We start from the raw sequence: 22748 nt of genomic DNA, 5'->3' as shown, positions 1-22748 counted from the left end.
AATTCCTATGATAATGAAATAGCAAACTTTCAAATATAGGCAATAACATCACTAAGATTCCATAATATATCATGGATTTGTAATAATGTGCAATGGAACTATATGGTAATTACACAATAGAATGTTCTCTTTAAAAATATGAGTAAATTTTCTCTTTGTTCTTTGAAACACCTCTAGAAAGACTAAAAGTCATGAAATGTCAATTCTTACATCTAATTAGAACTGCTCAAAAAAGAAACTTAAAAACAGAATTTGTGTATGGGGTAATCCTCTGCTCTATAGCTCCCTAGGATGCTATTTCTTTCCATATTCTTCTGGAAATGGTGATTAAAATCAGTTTTTATTTCTGTTTTGTTTTTAGGAATTTTGTTTCATTTAAAGTTTGTGGCATAGTTTCCTCCATAGTTCTCAAAGTAATTGTATCTTATTTTATTTACTTTTTTTAGGAGAGAGAGAAAAAAATACTTAGGAAAAGTTATACCTGCCAATATTAGCAAGAGCTTGAGTTAAGAAGAAATTTGTCAAACTCAACGAATTGAAGCTTAACACCTCAAGAGTTGTAGTTACTGACCAGGTGAGAATTAAGAATGTATATAACTTTCACCTGTTCTTTCAGGATATGATATAAAGATGTTATGAAAATGTATCATTTTTTAGGGTGCCTGGGTGGCTCAGTTGGTTAAGCGACTGCCTTCGGCTCAGGTCATGATCCTGGAGTCCCGGGATCGAGTCCCACATCGGGCTCCCTGCTCGGCGGGGAGTCTGCGTCTCCCTCTGACCCTAACCCCTCTCATTTGCTCTCTCTCTGTCAAATAATAAATAAAATCTTTAAAAAAAAAAAGAAAATGTATCATTTTTTAAACACACATCAAATTATAAATATGTGATAGATATCTAGATTTAAGAGCTCATGAAAGTCATTTAGATAACTAACACTTTTGTTCTTATTTGCTTTCTATAAACTTTTTTTAAAAAATAGTGTGATATAGAACGTTTATTGATATATTTCATTTCCAAATGTTAGTATTTTTATTAAACCTCATTATGTTATCTAAAATGTTTTAGTTTGTTAAATATTTTTTCCTGTTTGCTGAGACATCTAATTTTACTAAAAACACAAATTTGACCTGCCAGATTTTCTTTCCCTCTGCTCCCCACATTGCTCATGTATATTCACAGCATCTGAGGTCTGTGTAAAGTCATAAGAAACAACACTGGGGGAATAGATAAACTGAACACAGCTGGGAATCGACTTTGGCCTGGAATATATATAATGTCTAAAGTATACTGTATGTTGTTAGTTTTTTTCTATTTGTTCTTTAAGTTTATAAGCTTGAAATGGTCCAAAAGAATTTTTTTTCCTTTGGTAATACATTCTAGAGAAATGTCTTTAATATTTTAAACTAGTCAGGTTTTGCCCCTCTCTTTATAAGCCTTTAAAAAAATGCCATGTATTGAATGGTATATTTGAGTTGAGGAATTTTAATGAGAATTTAATGGAGATTTTGTTTGTAAATGCTACTGTTAGAATGTGTTAAGGTCATAAAGCAGAAACTTTGTCTGGACTAACAAGTTTTCTTAATGTGTCTTTCTTTTTTTAAAATGAATTTATCCATTGTGAATCTCACAGACTTGTTGATATAAAGTTATTTATAAATTGTTGTTTATATAAAATTCAAAAACAGCAGAACTAATCTATGCCATTAGAAGTTGAAATTCTATCTTTGCATGGTGGAAGGGACCAGAAAGGGGGCATGAGAGGTGTTTGTAGGTGCCCATAATGTTGTTTTTTATCTAGGTGGTGGTTGTGGGAGTGTTTTCACTTTGTGAAGATTCCATGGCTTTGTCATTTGTGCATTTTCCCGTACGTGGACTTGGATAAAGTTTGCAATATTAGCATTGTTAAATACAGAAATAAATTGTTAGCAGGATCCAACAAACGTGATTAGGCTGTAGTGTAATGATCATGAGTATATTATTAATTTTTAGTTTGTATAGCAGTCCTAACTAGTAAAAGAATATGAACAAATGACTAATTCATTAGCATTTAATTTAGAATATAAATTGTAGTAATACCATTTTCTAAAGCATACATTAGAAAAGGAATTTTAAGGCACAGTAGCAATTTTCAAGTAGACGAAATGCTTCATTGTCACTCTTAAAGTATTTAGTTGTACTGCTATTAACTTTTTAGAATTTGGTTACACTTTTTTGTGTAGTTGAGGTCATATCGATACCCTTGTTATTTCTTTCCTTTGATTTCTTCTGACTTTTTCAAGCTTATAAGAATGTCTTCTATAGTTATTCTAGACATAAAAAACAAATTAGATTGATACTTTAATCTTCTTTGTATTGATTAACTCTAAAATTATCATTGGGAAGAACAGCTGAATTTCCTTAGTGAAAAAGGTATATATGTTCACAACATCTGAAATAAGGCAAAATATCTGTGTAGGTTCTAGAACACTATCTTAATGCATTTAATGTTTACTTTATAATATTTCTTTTAGTATAATGAGTTCATTTTAAAAAAGCCTTTGATGCTAATTCAGAGATCCATAATCTGCTCACAATGTCTTTCACATGTAGTTTTGATGATAACTGACAAGCTGTAAGTTAATTAGCACAGAACTTACTAATGAGGATGTTAAAATTTAATTTAAAAGTGAGGATTTTTATTTGTACACTCTGAACAAATTGAAGGAAATTCAATCATACATATAAGCATTTCAGGCACTTTTTCCTCATTCAGGTACTTTATTAGATAACAATGAGAAAATATAATTAACTTAATGATAGCAAAGTTTTGAAAGTATGCTAAGATTGCTTGTCTTTAAAACCGGGGATAACCCAAAACCAAAGCAGTAAAGTAAGGTCTGTTAATTAGCATGGAAGACAGCTTCTTGAATTAATATGTGGTGTTAATTAACAGGAAGTCTGATGTTGTGTTGTAATTACCACCAATATTTTTGACATACTGAGTGACTGAAGGTGAATTATATAGATAGCAATTGAGTAAACACTTTTGTGCTTAGGAACGTTTTCCTTTGTTTCTGTTTTCTAGAAATATGGACAGACTTCTTAGACTTGGAGGAGGTATGCCTGGACTGGGCCAGGTTAGTATGTAGACTTTCAGTATTTCTTCGTTTGTAAACTACACATCTTTCTCTAGTTATCCAAAGAGAAAGAAATCACTCCCAAGGAAATCATCTCACAGATAACCTTATGGTAAGAAGCTTACCTTATTGCTGGTTGTTGTATTGCAACACTAAATAACATGTGGGGAACATTTTCTATTATCTTAATTTAATTTTCTCCTAGGTATAAGAATTTTCTGTATTTTTTTTATTTAAAATTTGGGGATATGTAAGATTCTCAAACTTGCCTTTTAATTAAAAAAAAAAAGGAGTCAAAATATCTTATTTCTGGGTTTACAACATAGACTTTAGAAGTAACACATGAAAAAGTAAACATGGCATATTCTTGGCAAGATCCAGAAAACTGACCCATAGAATGTTTGTATGTACAGTTTTAATACTGGTAAATTCCTTCTAGTAGTTATGATACATGGCTGAAATAATATGTAATACCTCTTTTTTTCTCTAAATTTGGTATGTATGGTGTCTTTTTACATTCTTATTAAAATTAAATTTGTTTTTCAGTTTTAATATTATCATCTATCTTGTTTCTTGCTATTGGGCAAATGGCCTCTAGATAGATTTTTTTGATCTTAGAATATTCTGCTTTAGGTGAAGCAGAAATTTTTGCCTTTTTTGAGTTCTACACTGATTATCTTTCCAGTCCTCCATTCACAAAAGTGATAACTGTGTTGTTCCTTTCCTGAGACTTTTATGTAACATAGTGTTTTATGACTAAATTTTGGGAATATTTTTATAACCTACTTTTATAACCTTTTTAGCTACCAGCTTTCCCTCATTTTCATATCACGGTCAATCAGTTTGTCTTCCTTCATTTAAAGTGGTCTGTATTTTGGGAAAGAAACAGTTTTGTTGGGGATTTCGTGGTATTTTAGGAAGTGGAGGCACTTCCGTAAGAATTCCTTAAGTAGGTCTGTCTCATGGCTTCTACTAATAAACCTTTTCCTTTTAGAAAGTTGGAATCATTTCGTGATTCTGTGTTGCATCCTTTATAGACTTCAATTATTTTTCCGTTTTTTTTTTTCAGTTATTTTTACTTTTGTTAGTGTTGACTATTTATTTCTCCTGTTCTTTACTATCAGCCTACTTCTTTATGATTCTTCATTTTTGTAAGATCTCTGTAATCCATTCTCTTAAGAGGCCTAAGCCTTGGGGTGCCTGGGTGGCTCAGTTGGTTAAGTGTCCAACTTTTAATTTTGGGTGAGGTCATGATCTCAGGGTCTTGAGATTGAGCTGTGCATCGGGCTCTGAGTGGAGTGCGGAGTCTGCTTGAGATTCTCTCTGCCTCTGCCCCTACCCCACATGTGCACATGCTCTCTCTTTCTCCCTATAAATAAAGTCTTAAAAAAAAAAAGAGGCCTAAGCCTCTCGAAACTTGACCCTTCCAAAGCTGTTTCCATGCTTTTGTAAGCATTCTAGATACCTTCTAGAATTCCCTCATTTATTCTGAAATTAGCAATAACAATGTTAAAGCATATCAAAGTGTCACAAGTGAGCTGAGGTGATAACATAGGTACTGCAAATTTACCTGCATAATATAGGCCATGATACTGCCTTAGTAGAATTCTTTTTTTTTAATTTTTTTTTTTAAGATTTTATTTATTTATTTGGCCGAGAGAGATATAGCTAGAGAGGAAACACAAGCAGGGAGAGTGGGAGAGGGAGAAACAGGCTTCCCGCTGAGCAGGGAGCCCGATGCGGGGCTTGATCCCAGGACCCAAGGATCATGACCTGAGCCGGAGGCAGATGCTTAACGACTGAGCCACCCAGGCGCCCCTGCCTTAGTAGAATTCTTAAAGGAAGTTGCAGCAAATTTAAATGCCCAAGTACCTTTTCTTAAGCATTAGATGCAATAAATTTATATATCCATGTTAGAAATCCATGCTGGGAAATTGCTGGATGTGAAATATAGTTTTACTGACCACAAATTGAGCTACATCATATCTCAGTGACCACTGCAAACCTTTGTAGTAAGTGAAAAACTTAAGTTTGGTTCAATAACCTCTCCTTGGCTCCTGATAATTTAATCACCTCATGTGCCCTCTATTCTTATTTGAACTTAAAAATATGTTATTTGAGAATCTATTATTTCAAGTATGTGTTTCATCTTCCCGATTAGATGACAAACTCTCAATGGGATAATTTGTGGGGTGCTTATTTCTGTGATATCTCCTTTATCAAATACTAGTGTTCAATGATTAATTTTTTTTTTAATTTTATTTTACTCTTGGGGTGACTGTGTGGCTCAGTTTGTTAGGCATCCAACTCTTGGTTTTGGCTCAGGTCATGGTCTCAGGGTCATGGGATCAAGCCCTGTGTTGGACTCTGCGCTCAGTGCAGAGTCTGCTTGACCCTATCCCTCTGCTCCTCCCCCAACTCATGCTCGTGCTCTCTCTCTCGAAAAATAAATAAAAATCTTCAAAAATTTTTTTAAATTTTACTTTTGTTCTAGATTTAAGATGTAATTTTGCAACAAATGTAAAGTATATTTTTTAATATACAGGAATAGAATGTTGTTTATTATTCATTTTTAATAAAGTAAAAAATATTTGGGTTAAAAGCTACTCTTTCCATTCAGTAATGCATAGCAGCCAGTAAAAGTGGAAAAGGAGACATAAGCAGTTTCCCTCCAAAAATAAATGGGTAATGTTACTATCTTACTATTTAATGGAAAAGTCAGAATTTCCTTATAGATGGGGCAGGATACTTGCTGGTAAGTTTGCAGATGGTCCTTTGAAAACATGAGAATACAGACAGAACAGGGTTCTTCATTCTAACAACTCTGAACTTTCTCTGAAACGAAGTGATTTTTCTCTTCTCCATGGCTAATCTTTCCACTTATTCTCTGATCCCATCTTCTCTTGAAACCTTGCTCATATGCACTGACCCCTTTCTCTGTGTACAAAAATGTTTGTATCCAAAAAACAACAAAACTTCACTGTACCCTGCCACTAAGCCTTTCTTTTATTTATTTCTGGAATTCCTGAAATAATAGCTTATACTCACAGATTATATTATACTTCCTTACCTTCGACTCTTCTGAGGTTATATACTGGCTTCCTCTTCCATTACTTTCCTGGAATTGCTCAAATTGCCCAATCTGTTGGCCTGCCTTTGGTTCCCTTTTCACTGGACTTTAATATATTTTTTAAAGATTTTATTTATTTGTCAGAGATAGAGAGCGAACACAAGCAGGGGAAGCAGCAGGCAGAGGGAGAAGCAGGCTCCCCTCTGGTCAAGGAGCCTGATGTGGGACTCGATCCCAGGACCCTGGGATCATGACCTGAGCCAAAGGCAGATGCTTAACTGACTGAGCCACCCAGGCATCCCCAGTATAAATGTATTAGTAGTTTGAAGTAGAAACAAACAGATTTTTTTTTAAAAGATTTATTTATTTATTTGAGAGAGAGAGCGCACACACACACACAGGGAGAGAGAGAAACAGACTCTCCACTGAGCAGGGAGCCTGATGTGGGGGCTCAATCCCAGGACCCTGGGATCATGACCTGAGCTGAAGGCAGATGCTTAACTGACTGAGTCACCCAGGCGCCCCACAAACAGATGTTTTATTAGAAGTATTAAAATTTGTTAACTGGTAGCTTTAAATTTCAGATGTATTTTTTTATTTGCTAAAGTGTTTATGAACTTGAAATTACTATAAGACATGAGATGATTTATTAAAAGCATTTACTGCTGTAATTTGGCTACTTGATTATAACTATCCCAATTTACGTCTTGGCAACTAAACTTTCCAAAATCTGTGAAGATAAAACCCAAGAGATAGGCATAGCCAAAGCACCGTCATAGTCTCCAGTCTCTAAAAGTTTTAGTTTAAGTCAAGGTAAGCTTAAAAGTAAATGAATTCTCACGGCACCTGGGTGGCTCATTCTGTTAAGTGTACGACTCGGTTTCGGCTCAGGTCGTGATCTCATGGGTGGAGATCTCATGGGTCAAGAGATGGAGCCCCGCTTCCAGCTCCATGCTCAGTAAGGAGTCTGCTTGAGGATTCTCTCCCTCTGCTCCTTTCTGTGCACGTGCTCTTTCTCTCCAGTATGAATAAATCTTAAAAAAAAGAAGAAGAAAAGTAAATGAATTCTTAAATGAAATGTCAGTAGCATCTGTTGGCGTGTATTGTATTTGAATTTGTTAGGCTAGTATTTTGATTTTCTAAGAACATTGTTACTTAACCTAGGTATGTAACATTCTACTCTGTATTGTTCCGATTTTAGTATATATGCTGCTGCAGAAGCAAGCAGAGTATGTTATGTCCTAGTATAAACACACCAATTATGTTTTAAGTGCCTGGCACATATTAACTACTTTGGATACTAGTGCTTATTATAAATAGTGTGATTTAAAAGTATAGTGGTTGTAGGGTTTCTTTTTCCATGATAAAGGTAAATAAGACTGAATCGAGGAGATGATTGAGCTAAATTTTGGAATATATGGCAAGACATATTTAAAGGGTTGGCGAATAGGTGATGTAAGGGAAAATCACAAGGAAAGAAGCTGGTGAATGAATTTGGAGTAGATTGTGAAAGGACTGAATGCCATTCCTAGTGATTTTTACTTTTTTTTTCATAGGCATTATAGTTTCATGATTTTTTTTTTAGCAGAGTTATGAGATAATTCAATCTGTGTGCCTTTAAAAAAAAAAAAGATTTTATTTATTTATATGAGTGAGGGAGAGAGAGTGCATGCGTGTGCAGGGGGGGGTCGCAGAGGGGGAGGGAGAGAGGATCTTGAGCAGTTTCTGTACTGAGCACACAGAGCCCAATGTAGGCTTGATCTCACAATCCTGAGATCATGACCTGAGCTGAAACCAAGATACCCTAACTGACTGAGCCACCCAGGTGCCTTGATGCAATCTGTGTTTTTGTAAAGTAATTCTAGTGGTAATTTGCAGAATAGATAGAAGGGAAGAGATTGAAGGCAGAGTCATCAGTTATATGAAATAACTTCTGATTTATAACCTTTTGGGCACGTAGCAGGCTTTTATTTCTCTATCATTTTTTAAGTTAGCTTGACCATGATTTTACTTTGACAAGTGGAATGTGAATTGGAAATTAATAGGTCACTTTTATGTGGAAGCTTCAAAAATCAGTATGATTTGCCTGCCCTGGTAATCAAGAAAGCATGGAGATGGAATCTTTGTTAGCTGGGTTCCTGAGAGCGAATGACATACCTGCAAGTCACAGAGTCTGTGATTTTTGTGTGAAATGTCTAATTGTTTTGGTCTCTGGTTTTTGTTTTCAGGAACATGATGTAGACCAAACTAAGCACATATGCAGACCGGTGCTGCCTACGTTATCAGTTTGTATCTTTCTGATATAGACGTCAGTGATTTCCAGATGCAAAAAAAGGGGGAAATACTATAGATGAATGAATAGAGGAGGCTTTCTGAAAGTGGTGAGATGTAAGCTATATTTTGAGGGAGTATTTCAGGTGGCTTGATTAAAAAAAAAACAAAAAAACAAAAACTTCCTGAATTGGATGTGTTCTGTTTTATTTGTTATAACTCCCAAATCCCTACAGTATGTGGATTTTGTATACATAACTAGTAGTCATTTTTCTGTTTCCCTGTGTCTTTGAGTAGAAATGTTTTTTTCAGTTATTTGTCTTTTGGGTTTTGGTCTGATGTTTTATAGAAAGGATTTACTTAACATAGGAATGGAAAAAAAATGCCTGGAATAAATGAGGAAATACCATTTTCCTAGATGAGGAGTCTTAGTATCCCATGTGAGTTCTCCAATTTAATCATAAATTCAGTGGAGTTCCAGTAAAAATATCACCTGGAATTTTCATAGAATTAGAAAATTGATTCTAAAATTCATATATGAAAAAATAATCCAAGAATAGCAAAGAAATTCTTAGAAAGGAAAAAGAAACTTGCTCTACCAAATATCAAAATAAATTTTAATGTTATATGATTCAAGTAGTATAATAGTGGTATATAGATAGGTCAGTGTAATCAAGTAGAAAGCCCAGAATAGACTCATGCATATATGGGAACTTGATTTGTGATAGAGATTGTATTAAAAATTAGTGAGGAAGGAGAGCTGAGCTGTTCATTAAATGGTGCTAGAACAAGTGGCTTTCTATATGGAGGGAAAACTGATACTAGATTCCTACCTTATTTTATATACAAAAATGTATAGCACAGGGATTGAAGGCATGACTATGAAAATCAAACTTTATAATTTTGGAAGACACACCAATTAGGATAGCTATTCAAAAAAAGAAAAAAAAAACTAGAAAATCACAGTTGTTGGGGCACCTGGGTGGCTCAGATGGTTAGGCATCTGCCTTCAGCTCAGGTCATGATCCTAGGGTCCTGGGATCGAGCCCCATGTCGGGCTCCCTGCTCAGCGGGGAGTCTGCTTATCCCTCTCCCTCTGCCTCTCCCCCTGCTTGTGCTCTGTCTCTCGCTCTCAAATAAATAAACAAAATCTAAAAAAAAAGAAAATCACAGTTGTTGATTAGGATGTAGAGAAATTGGAGCCCTGTACATTGCTGGTAGGAATGTAAAATTATGTAACCTCTGTGGAAAACAGTATGGTGGTTCCTCAAAAAATTAGGCATAAAAGTACCATACAATGCAGTAATTCTATTTCTGTCATTGTATATTCCCCCAGAATTGAAAGCTGGGATTCAGATATTTGTACACCAGTGTTCATAGCAGCATTATTCACAGTAGCCAAAAGGTAGAAGCAACTTGTGTAATAGCGATAGATGAATGGATAAACAAAATGTGATATGTACATGCTATGGAATATTATTCAACCTTAAAAAGGAAGGAAAAACCTGACATCTGATATAACATGGATCAACCTTGAAGACATGATGATAAGTGAAATGAGCCAGTCACAAAAGGACAAATATTGAATGATTCCGCTTATATGAAGTACTAGAGTAGTCAGATTCATGGAGACGCAAAGTAGAATGGTTGTTGCCAGAGGTTGGGGGAAGTAGTGAAGTGGGTTAGTGTTTAATGGTTACAGGGTTTCAATTTAGGAAGACAAAAAATTCTGGAAATGGATAGTCGTATTTGTTGCACAGCAAATGTGAATGTACTTAATGCTACAGAACTGTATACTTAAAAATGGTTAAATGATAAATTTATGTTTATATTTATATTTTACCACAATAAAAATTTCAATTACCGTATCTTTAAAATGAGATTAGTACCTACCTTAGATGTTTCTTAAAAGGATTAAATATGTCAGACACACAGAAGATAGCCCAAAAAAATATTTTTTAAAAGATAATTTGTATGACCGCAAAATAGGAAAGCAAAACTCAAAAGATTGCTAATTTGACTGCTTCAGTACATTACTCTTGTCCCAAAAAAGACAATAAAAACAAACTTAACAGATAAGCAATAGAAGGAGAGAAGATATTTGTAACATATTCATCTGCAGCACATTTAGCAGAACCACAAATCAGTAAGACAAAAAAAGACGGCCTCATAGAAGAAAGAACATGAAATGGCAGTTCATAGAACAACTGCCAGCAAGCGTAGGAAAAGATACTCAACTTCAGTGTATGTCAGAGAAATGAAAATTAAAACAAGTATTAGATTTTTTTTTAAACAAAAGTCTGTTGTTTTGTTTAAAAACAAAAGTCATAACAAAATCTTAATGAAGATTTTGAAAAGCAGAAATTTTCACGTAAGCTTTTTATGTAGGTGGGGTGTGGGTGTGGAGTCTGGGTGTGGGAATTGGTTAAGGATTGTATCTCAGTGCTTAGAACATTACCTGGCAAATAGAAGACCATAAATATATGTTGAATATATATGTTGAATGAACACACTGCATGTGGAATATAAATGGTTGAAGTCACTTTGGAAATCAATTTGACAGTATCTAGTAAAGTTGAAAAATGCCCTAATTTCTGTGACTCAGAATCTGTGACTCAGCAATTCCATTTATTCACTTTAGAGAAATTCTTACACATGTGTATCAGGACACGTGTTTAAGGACATTTATTATGACATTGTTTACACTATTGAAAAATTGCAGAATACTTAAATGTCTACTTGTGGCAAAAATGTGTTATGATGGAATATTATATTGCAGTTAAAATGAACCAGATTCTTAGACTTAAACATATGAAGAGAAAAATTGAGGTTGTAGAGAGAGATACAATATGAAAGCATTAATGTTAATTCTAAAAACATAACACTTTTTTTAAAGGGTACATAACTCTTGAGTAAACGTATTACAAGTTCTACAGCAGTACTGTCCAATAGAACTTTCTACAGTGACGGAAATACTCTGTATTGGCTCTAACACAGTAGCCGCTAGCCATATGTGGCTGGCTTTTGAGCACTTGAAATGTGAGTAGAACAACTGAAGAATTGAATTTTAAATTTTATTTAATTTTAACCTTTTTTTTTTTTTAAGATTTTATTTATTTATTTGACAGAGAGAGAACACAGCAGGGGGTGTGGGAGAGGGAGAAGCAGGCCTCTCGCGGAGCAAGGAGCCGTGGGACCATGACCCGAGCCGAAGGCAGACGCTTAACAACTGAGCCACCCAGGCGCCCCTAATTTTAACTTCTATTAATTTAAATTTAATGGCCACATGTAGCTGTTGAGTCCATGGATTGTGCCTACCTCATGTGACTGAAGAACTGAATTTTTAATTTTATTTAAATGTATTGTTATATGTAGCTAGTGACTACCATAGGCCTAGATAAACCCACACAAATTCATGAGATGGGAGGGAGGCAAAAGGAACTTTTACTTCATATATAATGTTTTCTCTTTTTAATAAACAAATGAACAAACAAAAAAACTAAGTAAAAGAACAAATAGTGAGTACCATTAAGTGACATTAAGTAACATTTTCCTTTAGTACTTTAGTACTTTTTTAAAAAGTCACCAAGTGAAACAAAGTCAGAAATGCATTTTAATTTATTTTTCAGTACTTTTTTTCATGCTTTACTTAGGTATTTCATATAACTCTAAAGAGGTTGCCAGAGGCTAAACTATTTAGGGCTTTATAGAAGATTCTCTTCCAAGTGAGTTGGGAAATCATTAGAGATTTTGAGCAAAGGAGTTACACTTACCAAACATTTTTAAAGAACTTGGGTACTCTAGAGATGAGATGTAAGATGGAAAGAATGGAAGCAGAGACAAGAAGCTACTACAATACTGTTTTAAGATAAGTTATAGATTATAATGTTTTATTTTTATTGTATATTTATCTGCCAGAGAGATTCTGGTGTAGCTTGAGCCAACACAGGTTAATGTGTACAATTAATCTTTATACCTGTCATATTTGAAACATGACCTTTATTTACTAAAAGGTGCAGTAGCATGAAAATGAGCAGGCATTTACAAAAGCCTTTTTATGATTATGTTCCTTGAGTGCTTTAGTCTGTATTGACAATTTTTATATAGTGATGGATGCTCCTGGTTACCTTTTTTTCTCTTTGATTCTTTGAGTATCTATCCTTATGTGATCCTCTGAACACTTACAAAGAGCCTTTCTAAACATTGGTAGATTAATTTGGCCATTTTTCTGCCTATTAAGAGTAGGGAAGGGTCAAGAAATTGTAATTGTTTTATTTCTTTGCTTAACTACAAATAAATAGTGATTTTGCTTTAGAAACAAAGGAAAAATACAAGATGCCTTTAGTTTTTTTTCATTTGCTGCACTTGTCATGTAATAATTTTATTATTTTTAAAGTATAGTTTCTAATTATTCTATTCATGTACTTGAGCTGATGTTTCTACTGTAGAAAATTAAGAAAGGTCAGGTCAATAGCAAGCTAATTAGAGCACACTCTTTCTAGTCATCATTGTAATGTAATTCTTCTGAATAGATATTAAACCCCATGAAAAATGTGGTGCTCTGGAGAGGTCTCAAATCTACTCTTGAGAGTGTTCAAGTGAAAGGAAAACAAATTCCTGGTGGGTGCGTTATAGTTACTCTCTGTCATTTTGTTTGAACATTCTAGTGAGTGGTCTTTCAGTGGGAAAGATCTTTGACACTTGGTGAATGTTAAATTTCTATTTTGATATGAAATTACCCTAAATGATTTTGTTTGAATTCTTTAGAATATAAAGGGAGCAGTTATTTTCAGTTACAGTGAGATTATCTTCCAAAATTAATCACATTCTGATGAAATAGAAAATCAAAATTATGAGAAAAATGAAACATTAAGATTTTAAATTTGAAGTCAAGTATATGATGGATCTATGACATTTGATACCATTTTTGGTAGAAAAGATACATGGGATGAGAAATAAGATACCTCTGTCTAATATAGGAAACTGAGGTATTGCAATATAATCTCAATATGCCAAATGTATGGGATGTTATAATCTTGAAAATCCAGTCTGTCTTTTTCTTCTCTACCTTCTGTATTGTTTTACATATTTGATTTACTGGCTACATTGCTCATTTGGTACATTGATCTTTGTGTTTCCTATCTTACACTTTTGTAATGTAACTTGTAATTTTTCAGATCATATTATCATTTGGACAGTACTCTAGATCTCATACTCATCTAAAATCGGGGAGACATGGTCAGTGTTCTCTCCCACAACACACAGTGGTTCTTTGTGGGATGTTATCTGGGTTGAGTGCCCCAGAAGCATGCCACCAGAGCAGGGCAGTGGTCTCCACTGAGCAGCCTCCCAGTGCTGCTTTTCATATTGTTGCTGGTGATTTCACAGGCTCTAACTGCCAGGACACTGAGTGCCTGTTCGGAGCACCATGGGAGGGCTTAGGGACAATAAAGAATAAATTAATGATTATGGTAGTTATACTTTTCTCTTACTCCTATGTATATTTTCCCTCTTTTTACCCGTGTACATTCTTACCTGCCTGTGGTAGCTCTCTGTTGATAAGTTCTTTATTCCCTTAGTGTTCTAAACACCAGAGCCTAAGTAATCAAAAGCAAAATGCTTATCAGAAGTAGATGAAACAACAAAACCTGGTTTTGGAAAAGCACCCCTTTCTGTTTTATATAAAAGGTGTTCTTCTACTAAATGGAAATGGCTTATTTTATTACCTAGTAGAATACATAATAGCCATATCACTAAAGGGAGATAATTTTGATTTTACTTTAGTTTGCATCTGGTTCCACAGTTTCTGGCTATTATTTCCTTCCCATTTCCTCCCCCCCTCCCCCATTTCTATTTTATAGGCTAAATGAGATCTTTGCATATTTTATAGTTCAGTCTTTCAACAAGATTCTTCCTTAGGGGTTTCCATGAGGGCTGTGAACATTGTAGCAGTACTGTAGCGATATTGTAGCAATATAATGAGGTATTCTGAATAGGGAATGTAATTGTCAATGGGATCCAGGGCTAATGTCTGGATCCCTAAAGAGAACCCACATATTTTGACAGTTGTATCAGGATTCCCCTAGAATTTATAGAAGGTGGGTGGGGGAGAGGATGAGAGCCAAATGGACTGATGCTGAGTGCCTCCCATGTTTTGAGGTGTCTATGAATTATTTAATCCTCACAACAATCCTATGTGAGTAGGGATAATTATTCCTGTATTATAGGCTTGAGTCACAGAACTAAGAAGTGAAGCTAAAGTTGGAACACAAGTTTTTCTGATGCCAAGGGCTGTTCTACATCAATATTTTCTCAGGTAGATAATCTTATAGTGTTGTCCCTGGCTATTTGCCTCATAAATTAAAAAACCTTAAATAATCTGGAAATTTTTATTGCAAAATGTAGGTGAAGAGTAAGAAGCTTGCTTTTTATTTATTTTTAATATTTATTTTTGAGAGAGAGAGAGAGAGAATGCATCTGTGTGCCCTTGGATGCAGTGGTGGGGATGGGCAGAGGGAGAGTGAGACAGAGAATCTCAAGCAGACTCCCTGCTGAGCGCAGAGCCCATGTGGGACTCCATCCCACCACCCTGAGATCATGACCTGAGCTGAAATCAAGAGTCGGACGCTTAACTGACTGGGCCATCCAAGCACCCGAGGTGCTTGCTTTTAAAAAATTTTTTTTTTTTTTAAAGATTTTATTTATTTATTTGACAGAGATAGAGATAGTGAGAGCAGGAACACAAGCAGGGGGAGTGGGAGAGGGAGAAGCAGGCTTCCCGCGGAGCAGGGAGCCCGATGTGGGGCTCAATCCCAGGACCCTGGGATCATGACGTGAGCCGAAGGCAGACGCTCAACGACTGAGCCACCAAGGCGCCCCGCTTTTTAAATTTTTAAGAAACAAAAATATTTGAGAGGGTTTTCCTTTGTTGTGATATGTCATTCTTGTTTCATGTTTTTTTTTTTTTTTTTTAAGATTTTATTTATTTGACAGAGAAACACAGAGAGGGAACACAAGCAGGGGAGTGGGAGAGGGAGAAGCAGGCCTCCCGCTGAGCAGGGAGCCCGATGCGGGGCTCGATCCCAGGACCCTGGGATCATGACCTGAGCCGAAGGCAGACGCTTAACAACTGAGCCACCCAGGCGCCCCTTGTTTCATGTTTTTTTTCTTTTTTTTTTTTTTAAAGATTTTATTTATTTATTTGAGAGAGAGAGAGAGAGCACATGAGAGGGGGGAGGGTCAGAGGGAGAAGCAGACTCCCTACCAAGTAGGGAGCCCGATGCGGGACTCGATCCAGGGACTCCAGGATCATGACCTGAGCCGAAGGCAGTCGCTTAACCAACTGAGCCACCCAGGCGCCCCCCCCTTGTTTCATGTTTTAAGAATATTTAAGGAATGAGTGAATATTTCATTTTATTCTCTATGATAACATATAATATATACCTTGATATATTGATAAAAGTAGAGGATACAAATAGTACAACTTTTTAAAGAAGGTTTATGTACCTTACTCCTTTTAGTTTATAAAACATTTTCCTTCCTATTCAGAAATTGATTAGTACTCTAAAGTAATTGTCAAAATAAGTTGTTTCATTTAAAAAATTATTTTTGGAAAGAGGCTTCTCTCATTAAGCTAATTTGAATGACCGGTCTTGTTGTACCTTGACTTGTAATAATGAAAGAAGAGGTACAGAGAGCTGTTTTATTTGAATAATAGACTTGCCAATTAGCCATCAAGTGCTTCCATCTGTGAAATTGTTGATCAGATGGGTTAGCTGGGATGTTTCCAGACTAGGGCATCATAAATGGCACTTGAAAACTGTCACTTTGATGATGAGGTTTCAAGTATTACACGGCTTGGTGCTGTGGAACCTTTTTTCCTTTTGCAGTACCATGTTTTTTTAGAACATACTGATCCCACTTACGAATTCTGGGGCATCAGGAGAACTTGGAAGACCTGCCACTGATGTAAAGTTCTGCTTAATCTGCTGCTCTGGCCCATGCTGAGATTGGTTTTAAACCAGAGTATTAGCAGCTTCTTTAATGGCCTGCACAGTAACGTTGGTTGGTGATCTGACTAGCACAGACAGGCAGTGCTCACTGCCCATGGGCTATGGAGCTGGCTGGCACACACTGGCAAGTTTCTTTGCACTTTCCCATTAATATAAACTCATTTTCAAATGTCTCCCTCCCTTAAATAAATGTATGGTAGTCTAAGGCCACATAGATTTCTACATGTAGCAATTGTATGAAATGAATTTGACATCTGCCCTACAATTTTTTTAGGATTTAAATTACTTATTGGTAATTCTTGCATTTTAAAATTTGTTTAGTAATTTGGAGATATACATTTCTGGAAAGAATTGTCATACGTTTTTCCTCACTATGCCACATCTTCCTTGCTTGGTCTTGCAGGATATTTTCTTTAGTAAGTTGATGTCTTTGGATGCTTGTGGTTATGATTAGATTATGGAGTCCCTCTCTGGTCCCCAATTTGTGTGGGGATAAATTCATGCCACCAGCGTGGCTTGCTTTCTGCCTTGGCATGGATATCTAATTCAAACTCACTGAGGAAGGTAGTATATATTGGGCAACAATCAAAAGGCCACATTCTGGAACTAGACTAGATCTGAATGGTGACAGAGATCTGTGGAAGAGGAAAAGAGAATGACAGTACAGTGTCAATGTGCAAGAAAGTGGATGTTTGGGATCTTGTTCCTATTTGTTTTTCTTCTAGGGTATATTTTCATACATTAGCATCATCCGCAGGCCCTTCAGCCTCCCTGAGCTATCTCCCAATGAGAAAAAAAGTATCAATTCAAATGTTTTGTTGTTTGTTATTTTGGATTACCTGATGACTGCCTTTTTTATTCTCAGGTTTGGCTGTTATTCTCTCTCGCCTCTCCTAGGCAAAAATGCCCAGTAGTTAGTAAATAACATTGATTAAGCAACAGTTTTCCATCTCACAGGTGAAGAGATTGACGCATACAGTAATTAAGTAACTTACGACCTCTAAAGGAAAAAATATGATTTCGGAGTAGAACTGAAAGACTTGCTTTCAGGTGCTCCTCTGTAGAGCATTAAAGAGCAGTATGAGAAAGGGAGAAGAGAAAGAGATGTGACAGTGTCACCTGTACCTTCCTTCCCAAAAGAATAGAATTTTCCCCTGGGCTTTTTGACCACAGCCTCTCTTTAATGCTCTGTAATACTTTTTCTTCTGATTTTTTTTTTTTCTGTCCCTGTTTCTTTAATTTCTCTGAAATAGCAACTCTGTAGTTTTTTGGTTGGTATCCCAAATAGTATTATGAATAGACAAATGCTTAATGAAGTTAAGGTAGTGGTCAGGAGTATTTCTAGGAAATCTTGGAGAGAGATTTTCTATCCCTTAATCTCTATCGGTTATGCCTCAGAACTTTGAGCCTTTTATGCTTCTAATTAGCATAAATCAAGGAGTTTGAGAACGAAACAAGGTATTTTTAAATAGGCAGTTACTTTAAAATAGGTATGACATGTTAACAGAGTTCAGAAGTTAGAACTGTGTATATATGTTGAGTATGTGTCCTTGCCATTTCTGTCTCCTTCCCTAGAAACGAACACTGTTACAAGTTTATGTCCTTCCAAAGATTCTGTATTGCTGCTGTCCAGTAGAACTTTCTGTGAACAAAGAAATGTGTTATACTCAGCTGCCCAGTATGGTAGCCACTAGCCACATGTGGCTGTTGAGCCCTTGAAATATGGTGGTATGACTGGAGAACTAAATTTTTAATTTAATTTAAATAAGGTTACATAGCTGCATGTAGCCAATGGCTACCATATGGGACAGTGGAATGTACATGCTTAATAGAATATCCTGGATACTGTCCCATCCCATATTCAGTACATAAAAAGCTACCTCATTTTTCTTTAAGTGATTGTTTGCTATTCCCTTTTATGAATGAATCATGACTTACTTAACCAGTCTTCTATTGATACACACTTAGGTCATTTCCTGTGTTAATGTTTTCAAAAAGATATTTACTGTAACATTGGCAGCTTTAAATTTAGGCTTCACCACTTACCTTGATCACTGTGGGCACATTGGTTAACTTCTTTGAGCCTCAGCTTCCTCATTTATACTATAGGCACAATAGTACTCACTTTGCAGGATTATGTGATTATTAGAAGTAATGTTAGGTAACAGACCTCCAAAATGGTGCTAGGAGCTCATATTAGGAGTGGTAGATAATGATAGCCTTTGTGTTAACTTATTATTTTAACAACGAGACCGTAACAAGCCCAGAGGTCTATTTAATGTTGAATTATGGCAGAACATTCAAAAGGCTTTGCTTAGCTCAATTTAGGTTTGTAAGTACAGATAGTTTCCACCTTTTATTCACTTGACTTCTCTGAATTGTACATAGCCATCTGTAGATTACTTTTCATATGCTAATTTAGAACTTTTGTATATCAGCTGGCAAAATTGTACATGTCAAGCTCTTCCATAGTGCCTTCCTTGTCAGACAATGGTTAAATTTAAGCAGGGTCACTGACTTTTTTTTTTTTTTTTTGGTAGTTGACATACAACATTATATTAATTTCAGATGTACAACATAGTGATTTAACATTTCTTTGCATTAAGACATGATCTAGTTACCATCTGTCACCAGAGTTGTTATACTGTTATTAACTATATTCACTGTGCTGTACATTGCATCCCCACAACTTACCTCTTTTATAACTGGAAGTTTGTACCTTTTAATCTCCTTCAACTATTTTGCCCATTCTCCCTCCACCCCTCTTTCCTGGCAACCGCCAGATTGTTCTCTAAGAGTCTGTTTCTGTTTTGTTTTATTCATTTGTTTTGTTTTTAGATTCCACATATAAGTGAGATTATGTGGTATTTGTCTTTCTCTGACTTATTTCACTTAGCATAATACCCTCTAGGTCCATCCATGTTGTTGCAAATGGCAAGATACGGTTCTTTTTTATGGTTGAGTAATATTCCATTGTATTTATGTCACATCTTTATCCATTCATCTGTGAGTGGATGCTTAGGTTGATTTCCATATTTTGGCTATTGTAAATAATGCTGCAGTGAACATAAGGATGCATGTATCTTTTTTAATTAGTGTTTTTGTTTTCTTCGGATACATACCCAGAAATGGAATTGCTGGATCATATGGTAATTGTATTTTTAATTTTTTGAGGAACTCCGTACTGGTTTTCATACTGGCTGTATCAGTTTACATTTCCCACCCCCAATGCATAGGGTTCCTTTTCCTCCACATCCTTGCCAATATTTGTTATTTCTTGTCTTTTTCATAATAGCCATTCTGACAGGTGTGAGATGGTTTTGATTTACAGTTCCCTGATGATTAGTGATATTGAGCATCTTTTCATGTGTCTCTTGGTCATCTGTAAGTTTTCTTTGGAAAAATGTCTGTTCATGACCTCTGCCTGTTTTTTTAAAACATTTATTTATTTGAGAGAGAGAGTGTGCGAGCAGCGAGGAGGGGAAGAGGGAGGGAGGGAGAAGGAGAATAGACTCCATGAAGGGAGCCCCATGTGGAGCTCGATCCCAGAACCCCAGGATCATGACCTAAGCCAAAGGCAGACACTTAACCGACTGAGCCACCCAGGTGCCCCTGCTCATTTTTTAATTAGATTGTTTTTTGATATTGAGTTGTGTGCATTCTTTATATATTTCCAATATTAACTCCTTATCATTTATATCATTTGTAAATATCTTCTCCCAATGAGTAGTTTGCCTTTTTGTTTTTGAAGGTTTCCTTTGCTGTGCAAAAGCTTTTTATTTTGATTTAGTCCCATTTTTTATTTTTGCTTTTGTTGCCCTTCCCTGAGGAGACATCCAAAAAACATACTGCTCATATTGATGTCCAAAAGCTTACTGCCTGTGTTTTCTTCTAGGAGTTTTATGGTTTGTGATCTTTAATCTATTTTGAGTTTATTTTTGCTTATCGTATAAGTGGTCTTGTTTCATTCTTTTGCATGTAGTTGTCCAGTTTCCCCAATACCATTTATTGAAGAGACTGTCCTTTCTCCATTGTATATTCTTTACTTCTTTGTTATAGATTAATTGATTGTATAACTGTGAGTTTATTTCTGGGCTCTTTGTTCTGTTCCATTGATCTCTGTGTCTGTTTTTGTTTCCAGTACCATACTCTTTTGAGTACTATAGCTTTGTAGTATTGTTTGCATTTAGGTTGCATGATACTTACATCTTTTTTGTTCTTTCTCAAGATTGCTTTGGCTCTTCAGGGTTTTTGTGGTTCCCTACAAATTTCAGGATTATTTGTTCTAGTCCTATGAAAAATAACATTGGCATTTTGATAGGGATTGCATTGAATCTGTAGATTGCTTTGGATAATATGGACATTTTAACAGTAGTAATTCTTCCAGTCCATAAGCATGGAATATCTTTCCATTTGCATGTGTCATCTTCAGTTTCTTTCATCGGTGTCTTAGAGTTTTCAGAGAACTGGTCTTCCACTTCCTTGGTTAAATTTATTTCTAGGTATTTTATTCTTTTGGTGCAATTGTAAATGGGATTCTTAATTTCTCTTTCTGACAGATCATTAATGGTGTATAGAAATGGAACAGATTAATTTCATATCTTGCAGCTTTATTGAATTTATTTATTCTAATAGTTTATTTGATGGAGTCTTTAAGTTTTTATGTATACAGTATCATGTTATCTGCAAATAGTGACAGATTTACTTCTTTTCCAATTTGGATGCCTTTTATTTTTCTTGTCTGATTGCTGTGGCTAGGACTTATAATACTATGTTGAATAAGCAGGTCACTGTTGTTAATATAACATTGTTTGTATTTGAATATTTTATGGTAATTTGGAATATTGATGAAAAATAGGGATATAAAAAGGCTGTGATACTATTTAGAAGTGGCCGTAGGTCCTAAAATTATATGGATTATGGAAGCATATTATGAGTTTGGGTATAATTTTTTTTCTTTAGTATTTTCAATGACATTGCTTATTTGAAATAAAACCCTTAGAATTATATTGAAGAAGTAAACTTCTTTGAAACTTTATTTCTTGATCACAGGTGATTTTTATATTTTTAGTACACTGGAAACAATAAGCTCATTTTAAGTTTATCTTGACTTTATTTTTTATAAACATGAAGATCTATTATCAACACTGTGTATTGTCATATGAATGATTTACTTATTCAAAGGTATTTAAAGAAAAATTAAATTAGTTTTTTAAAACCACTAACCAGAATTTTTACAAGTACACAGATTCAGAACCAGTTTCAGGCATGCTGTATGTCTCTATATTCTGTGAAGAAAATGTGCTGACTTTGTTTATTATTGTAGTTGTTTCTTAATCTGCATACCTAACAGGCATGCTTGTGAGTGAAATTCAGTTAAATGAAAGACAAAGTATTATCCTTTTTATATCTAAATTTAGTATTTATTTCTAAAGCATGTATGTATTATTGATGTTAGAATTACTGTTTTTTGACAGACATCAGTAACTTAAGTATAAAGTGTATTGTTAAAAGTAGTAGGGAGAGTAGTAGCAGCTGTGTGCCAGGTACCATACTAGATGCAGTATCTAATGTTCTAGCATTTAGTACTCACAGTAATTAGTACCATGGGTATGAGAAACCCCAATTCACAGGAGTCTGAGCTTTAAGCAGCAAGGCAATTATAGAACCTCATATTTATTCTTTCTGATTGCAGAATATCTATTCCTCTTACCAATATTTTAATTTGGGAGGGGGTTTTATCAGATTATTGATAAGCATTGTCATTTTTTTTATATACTGAATTTATAGGAATGACCCAGTGCAGATAGTCAATATTTGTTCATGGTGATGGGCTCACGGCTCAGGGCTGCCTGTGCAGATGACTTTGAGCAGTAAGTCATAGTGTTTTTCATTGTGTAAACAGGTAACATTTGTGATAATTGAAAAGATGCACTGTAACAGAAAGCAGATTGGACCTGAATATACCTCCTGACCTGTAGCTTGCACAGTTACTTAAATTATCTATATTTATTTGCCTCTCTGTATGTTCAGTAGAAGTATGATTATACCTCTCTAACTACTTCATTGTTTTAAGGATCAATAAAAAATGATGAGAGGATTTAAAAATGTTTTATTAGATCATATAGCATTTACATATTTTAATCTGAAAGATTAAAACTTGGTCTCCAAATGCATAACATTGTGGTGAGTTTTTGAGCCTTGATGAAGCATCCCTAAACTAGATTTGTCACCTTTGACCAGAATATTTCTCTAACAACTTTTGGAATTAATTATCTT

General features: G+C 35.2%; 1 protein-coding gene across 1 annotated transcript in view; it reads left to right on the top strand.

The window, feature by feature from the left end:
* The window catches only part of PSMD14 (proteasome 26S subunit, non-ATPase 14), a 103972-nt gene that overhangs the window by 6657 nt on the left and 74567 nt on the right, over positions 1-22748 (top strand). The window contains exons 2-3 of the mRNA XM_035007907.1: positions 447-574; positions 3065-3116. Coding sequence (XP_034863798.1) covers positions 3069-3116 — 48 coding nt within the window. The 5' untranslated portion in view covers positions 447-574; positions 3065-3068. The remainder of the gene's footprint in view (positions 1-446; positions 575-3064; positions 3117-22748) is intronic.

Source organism: Mirounga leonina, unplaced genomic scaffold, assembly GCF_011800145.1.
Source record: "Mirounga leonina isolate KUSES-001 unplaced genomic scaffold, KU_Mleo_1.0 Mir_151, whole genome shotgun sequence".
Lineage (NCBI taxonomy): Eukaryota > Metazoa > Chordata > Mammalia > Carnivora > Phocidae > Mirounga > Mirounga leonina.
Note: the sequence above shows the minus strand (reverse complement) of the source record. Positions and strands in the feature narration are given on the sequence as shown.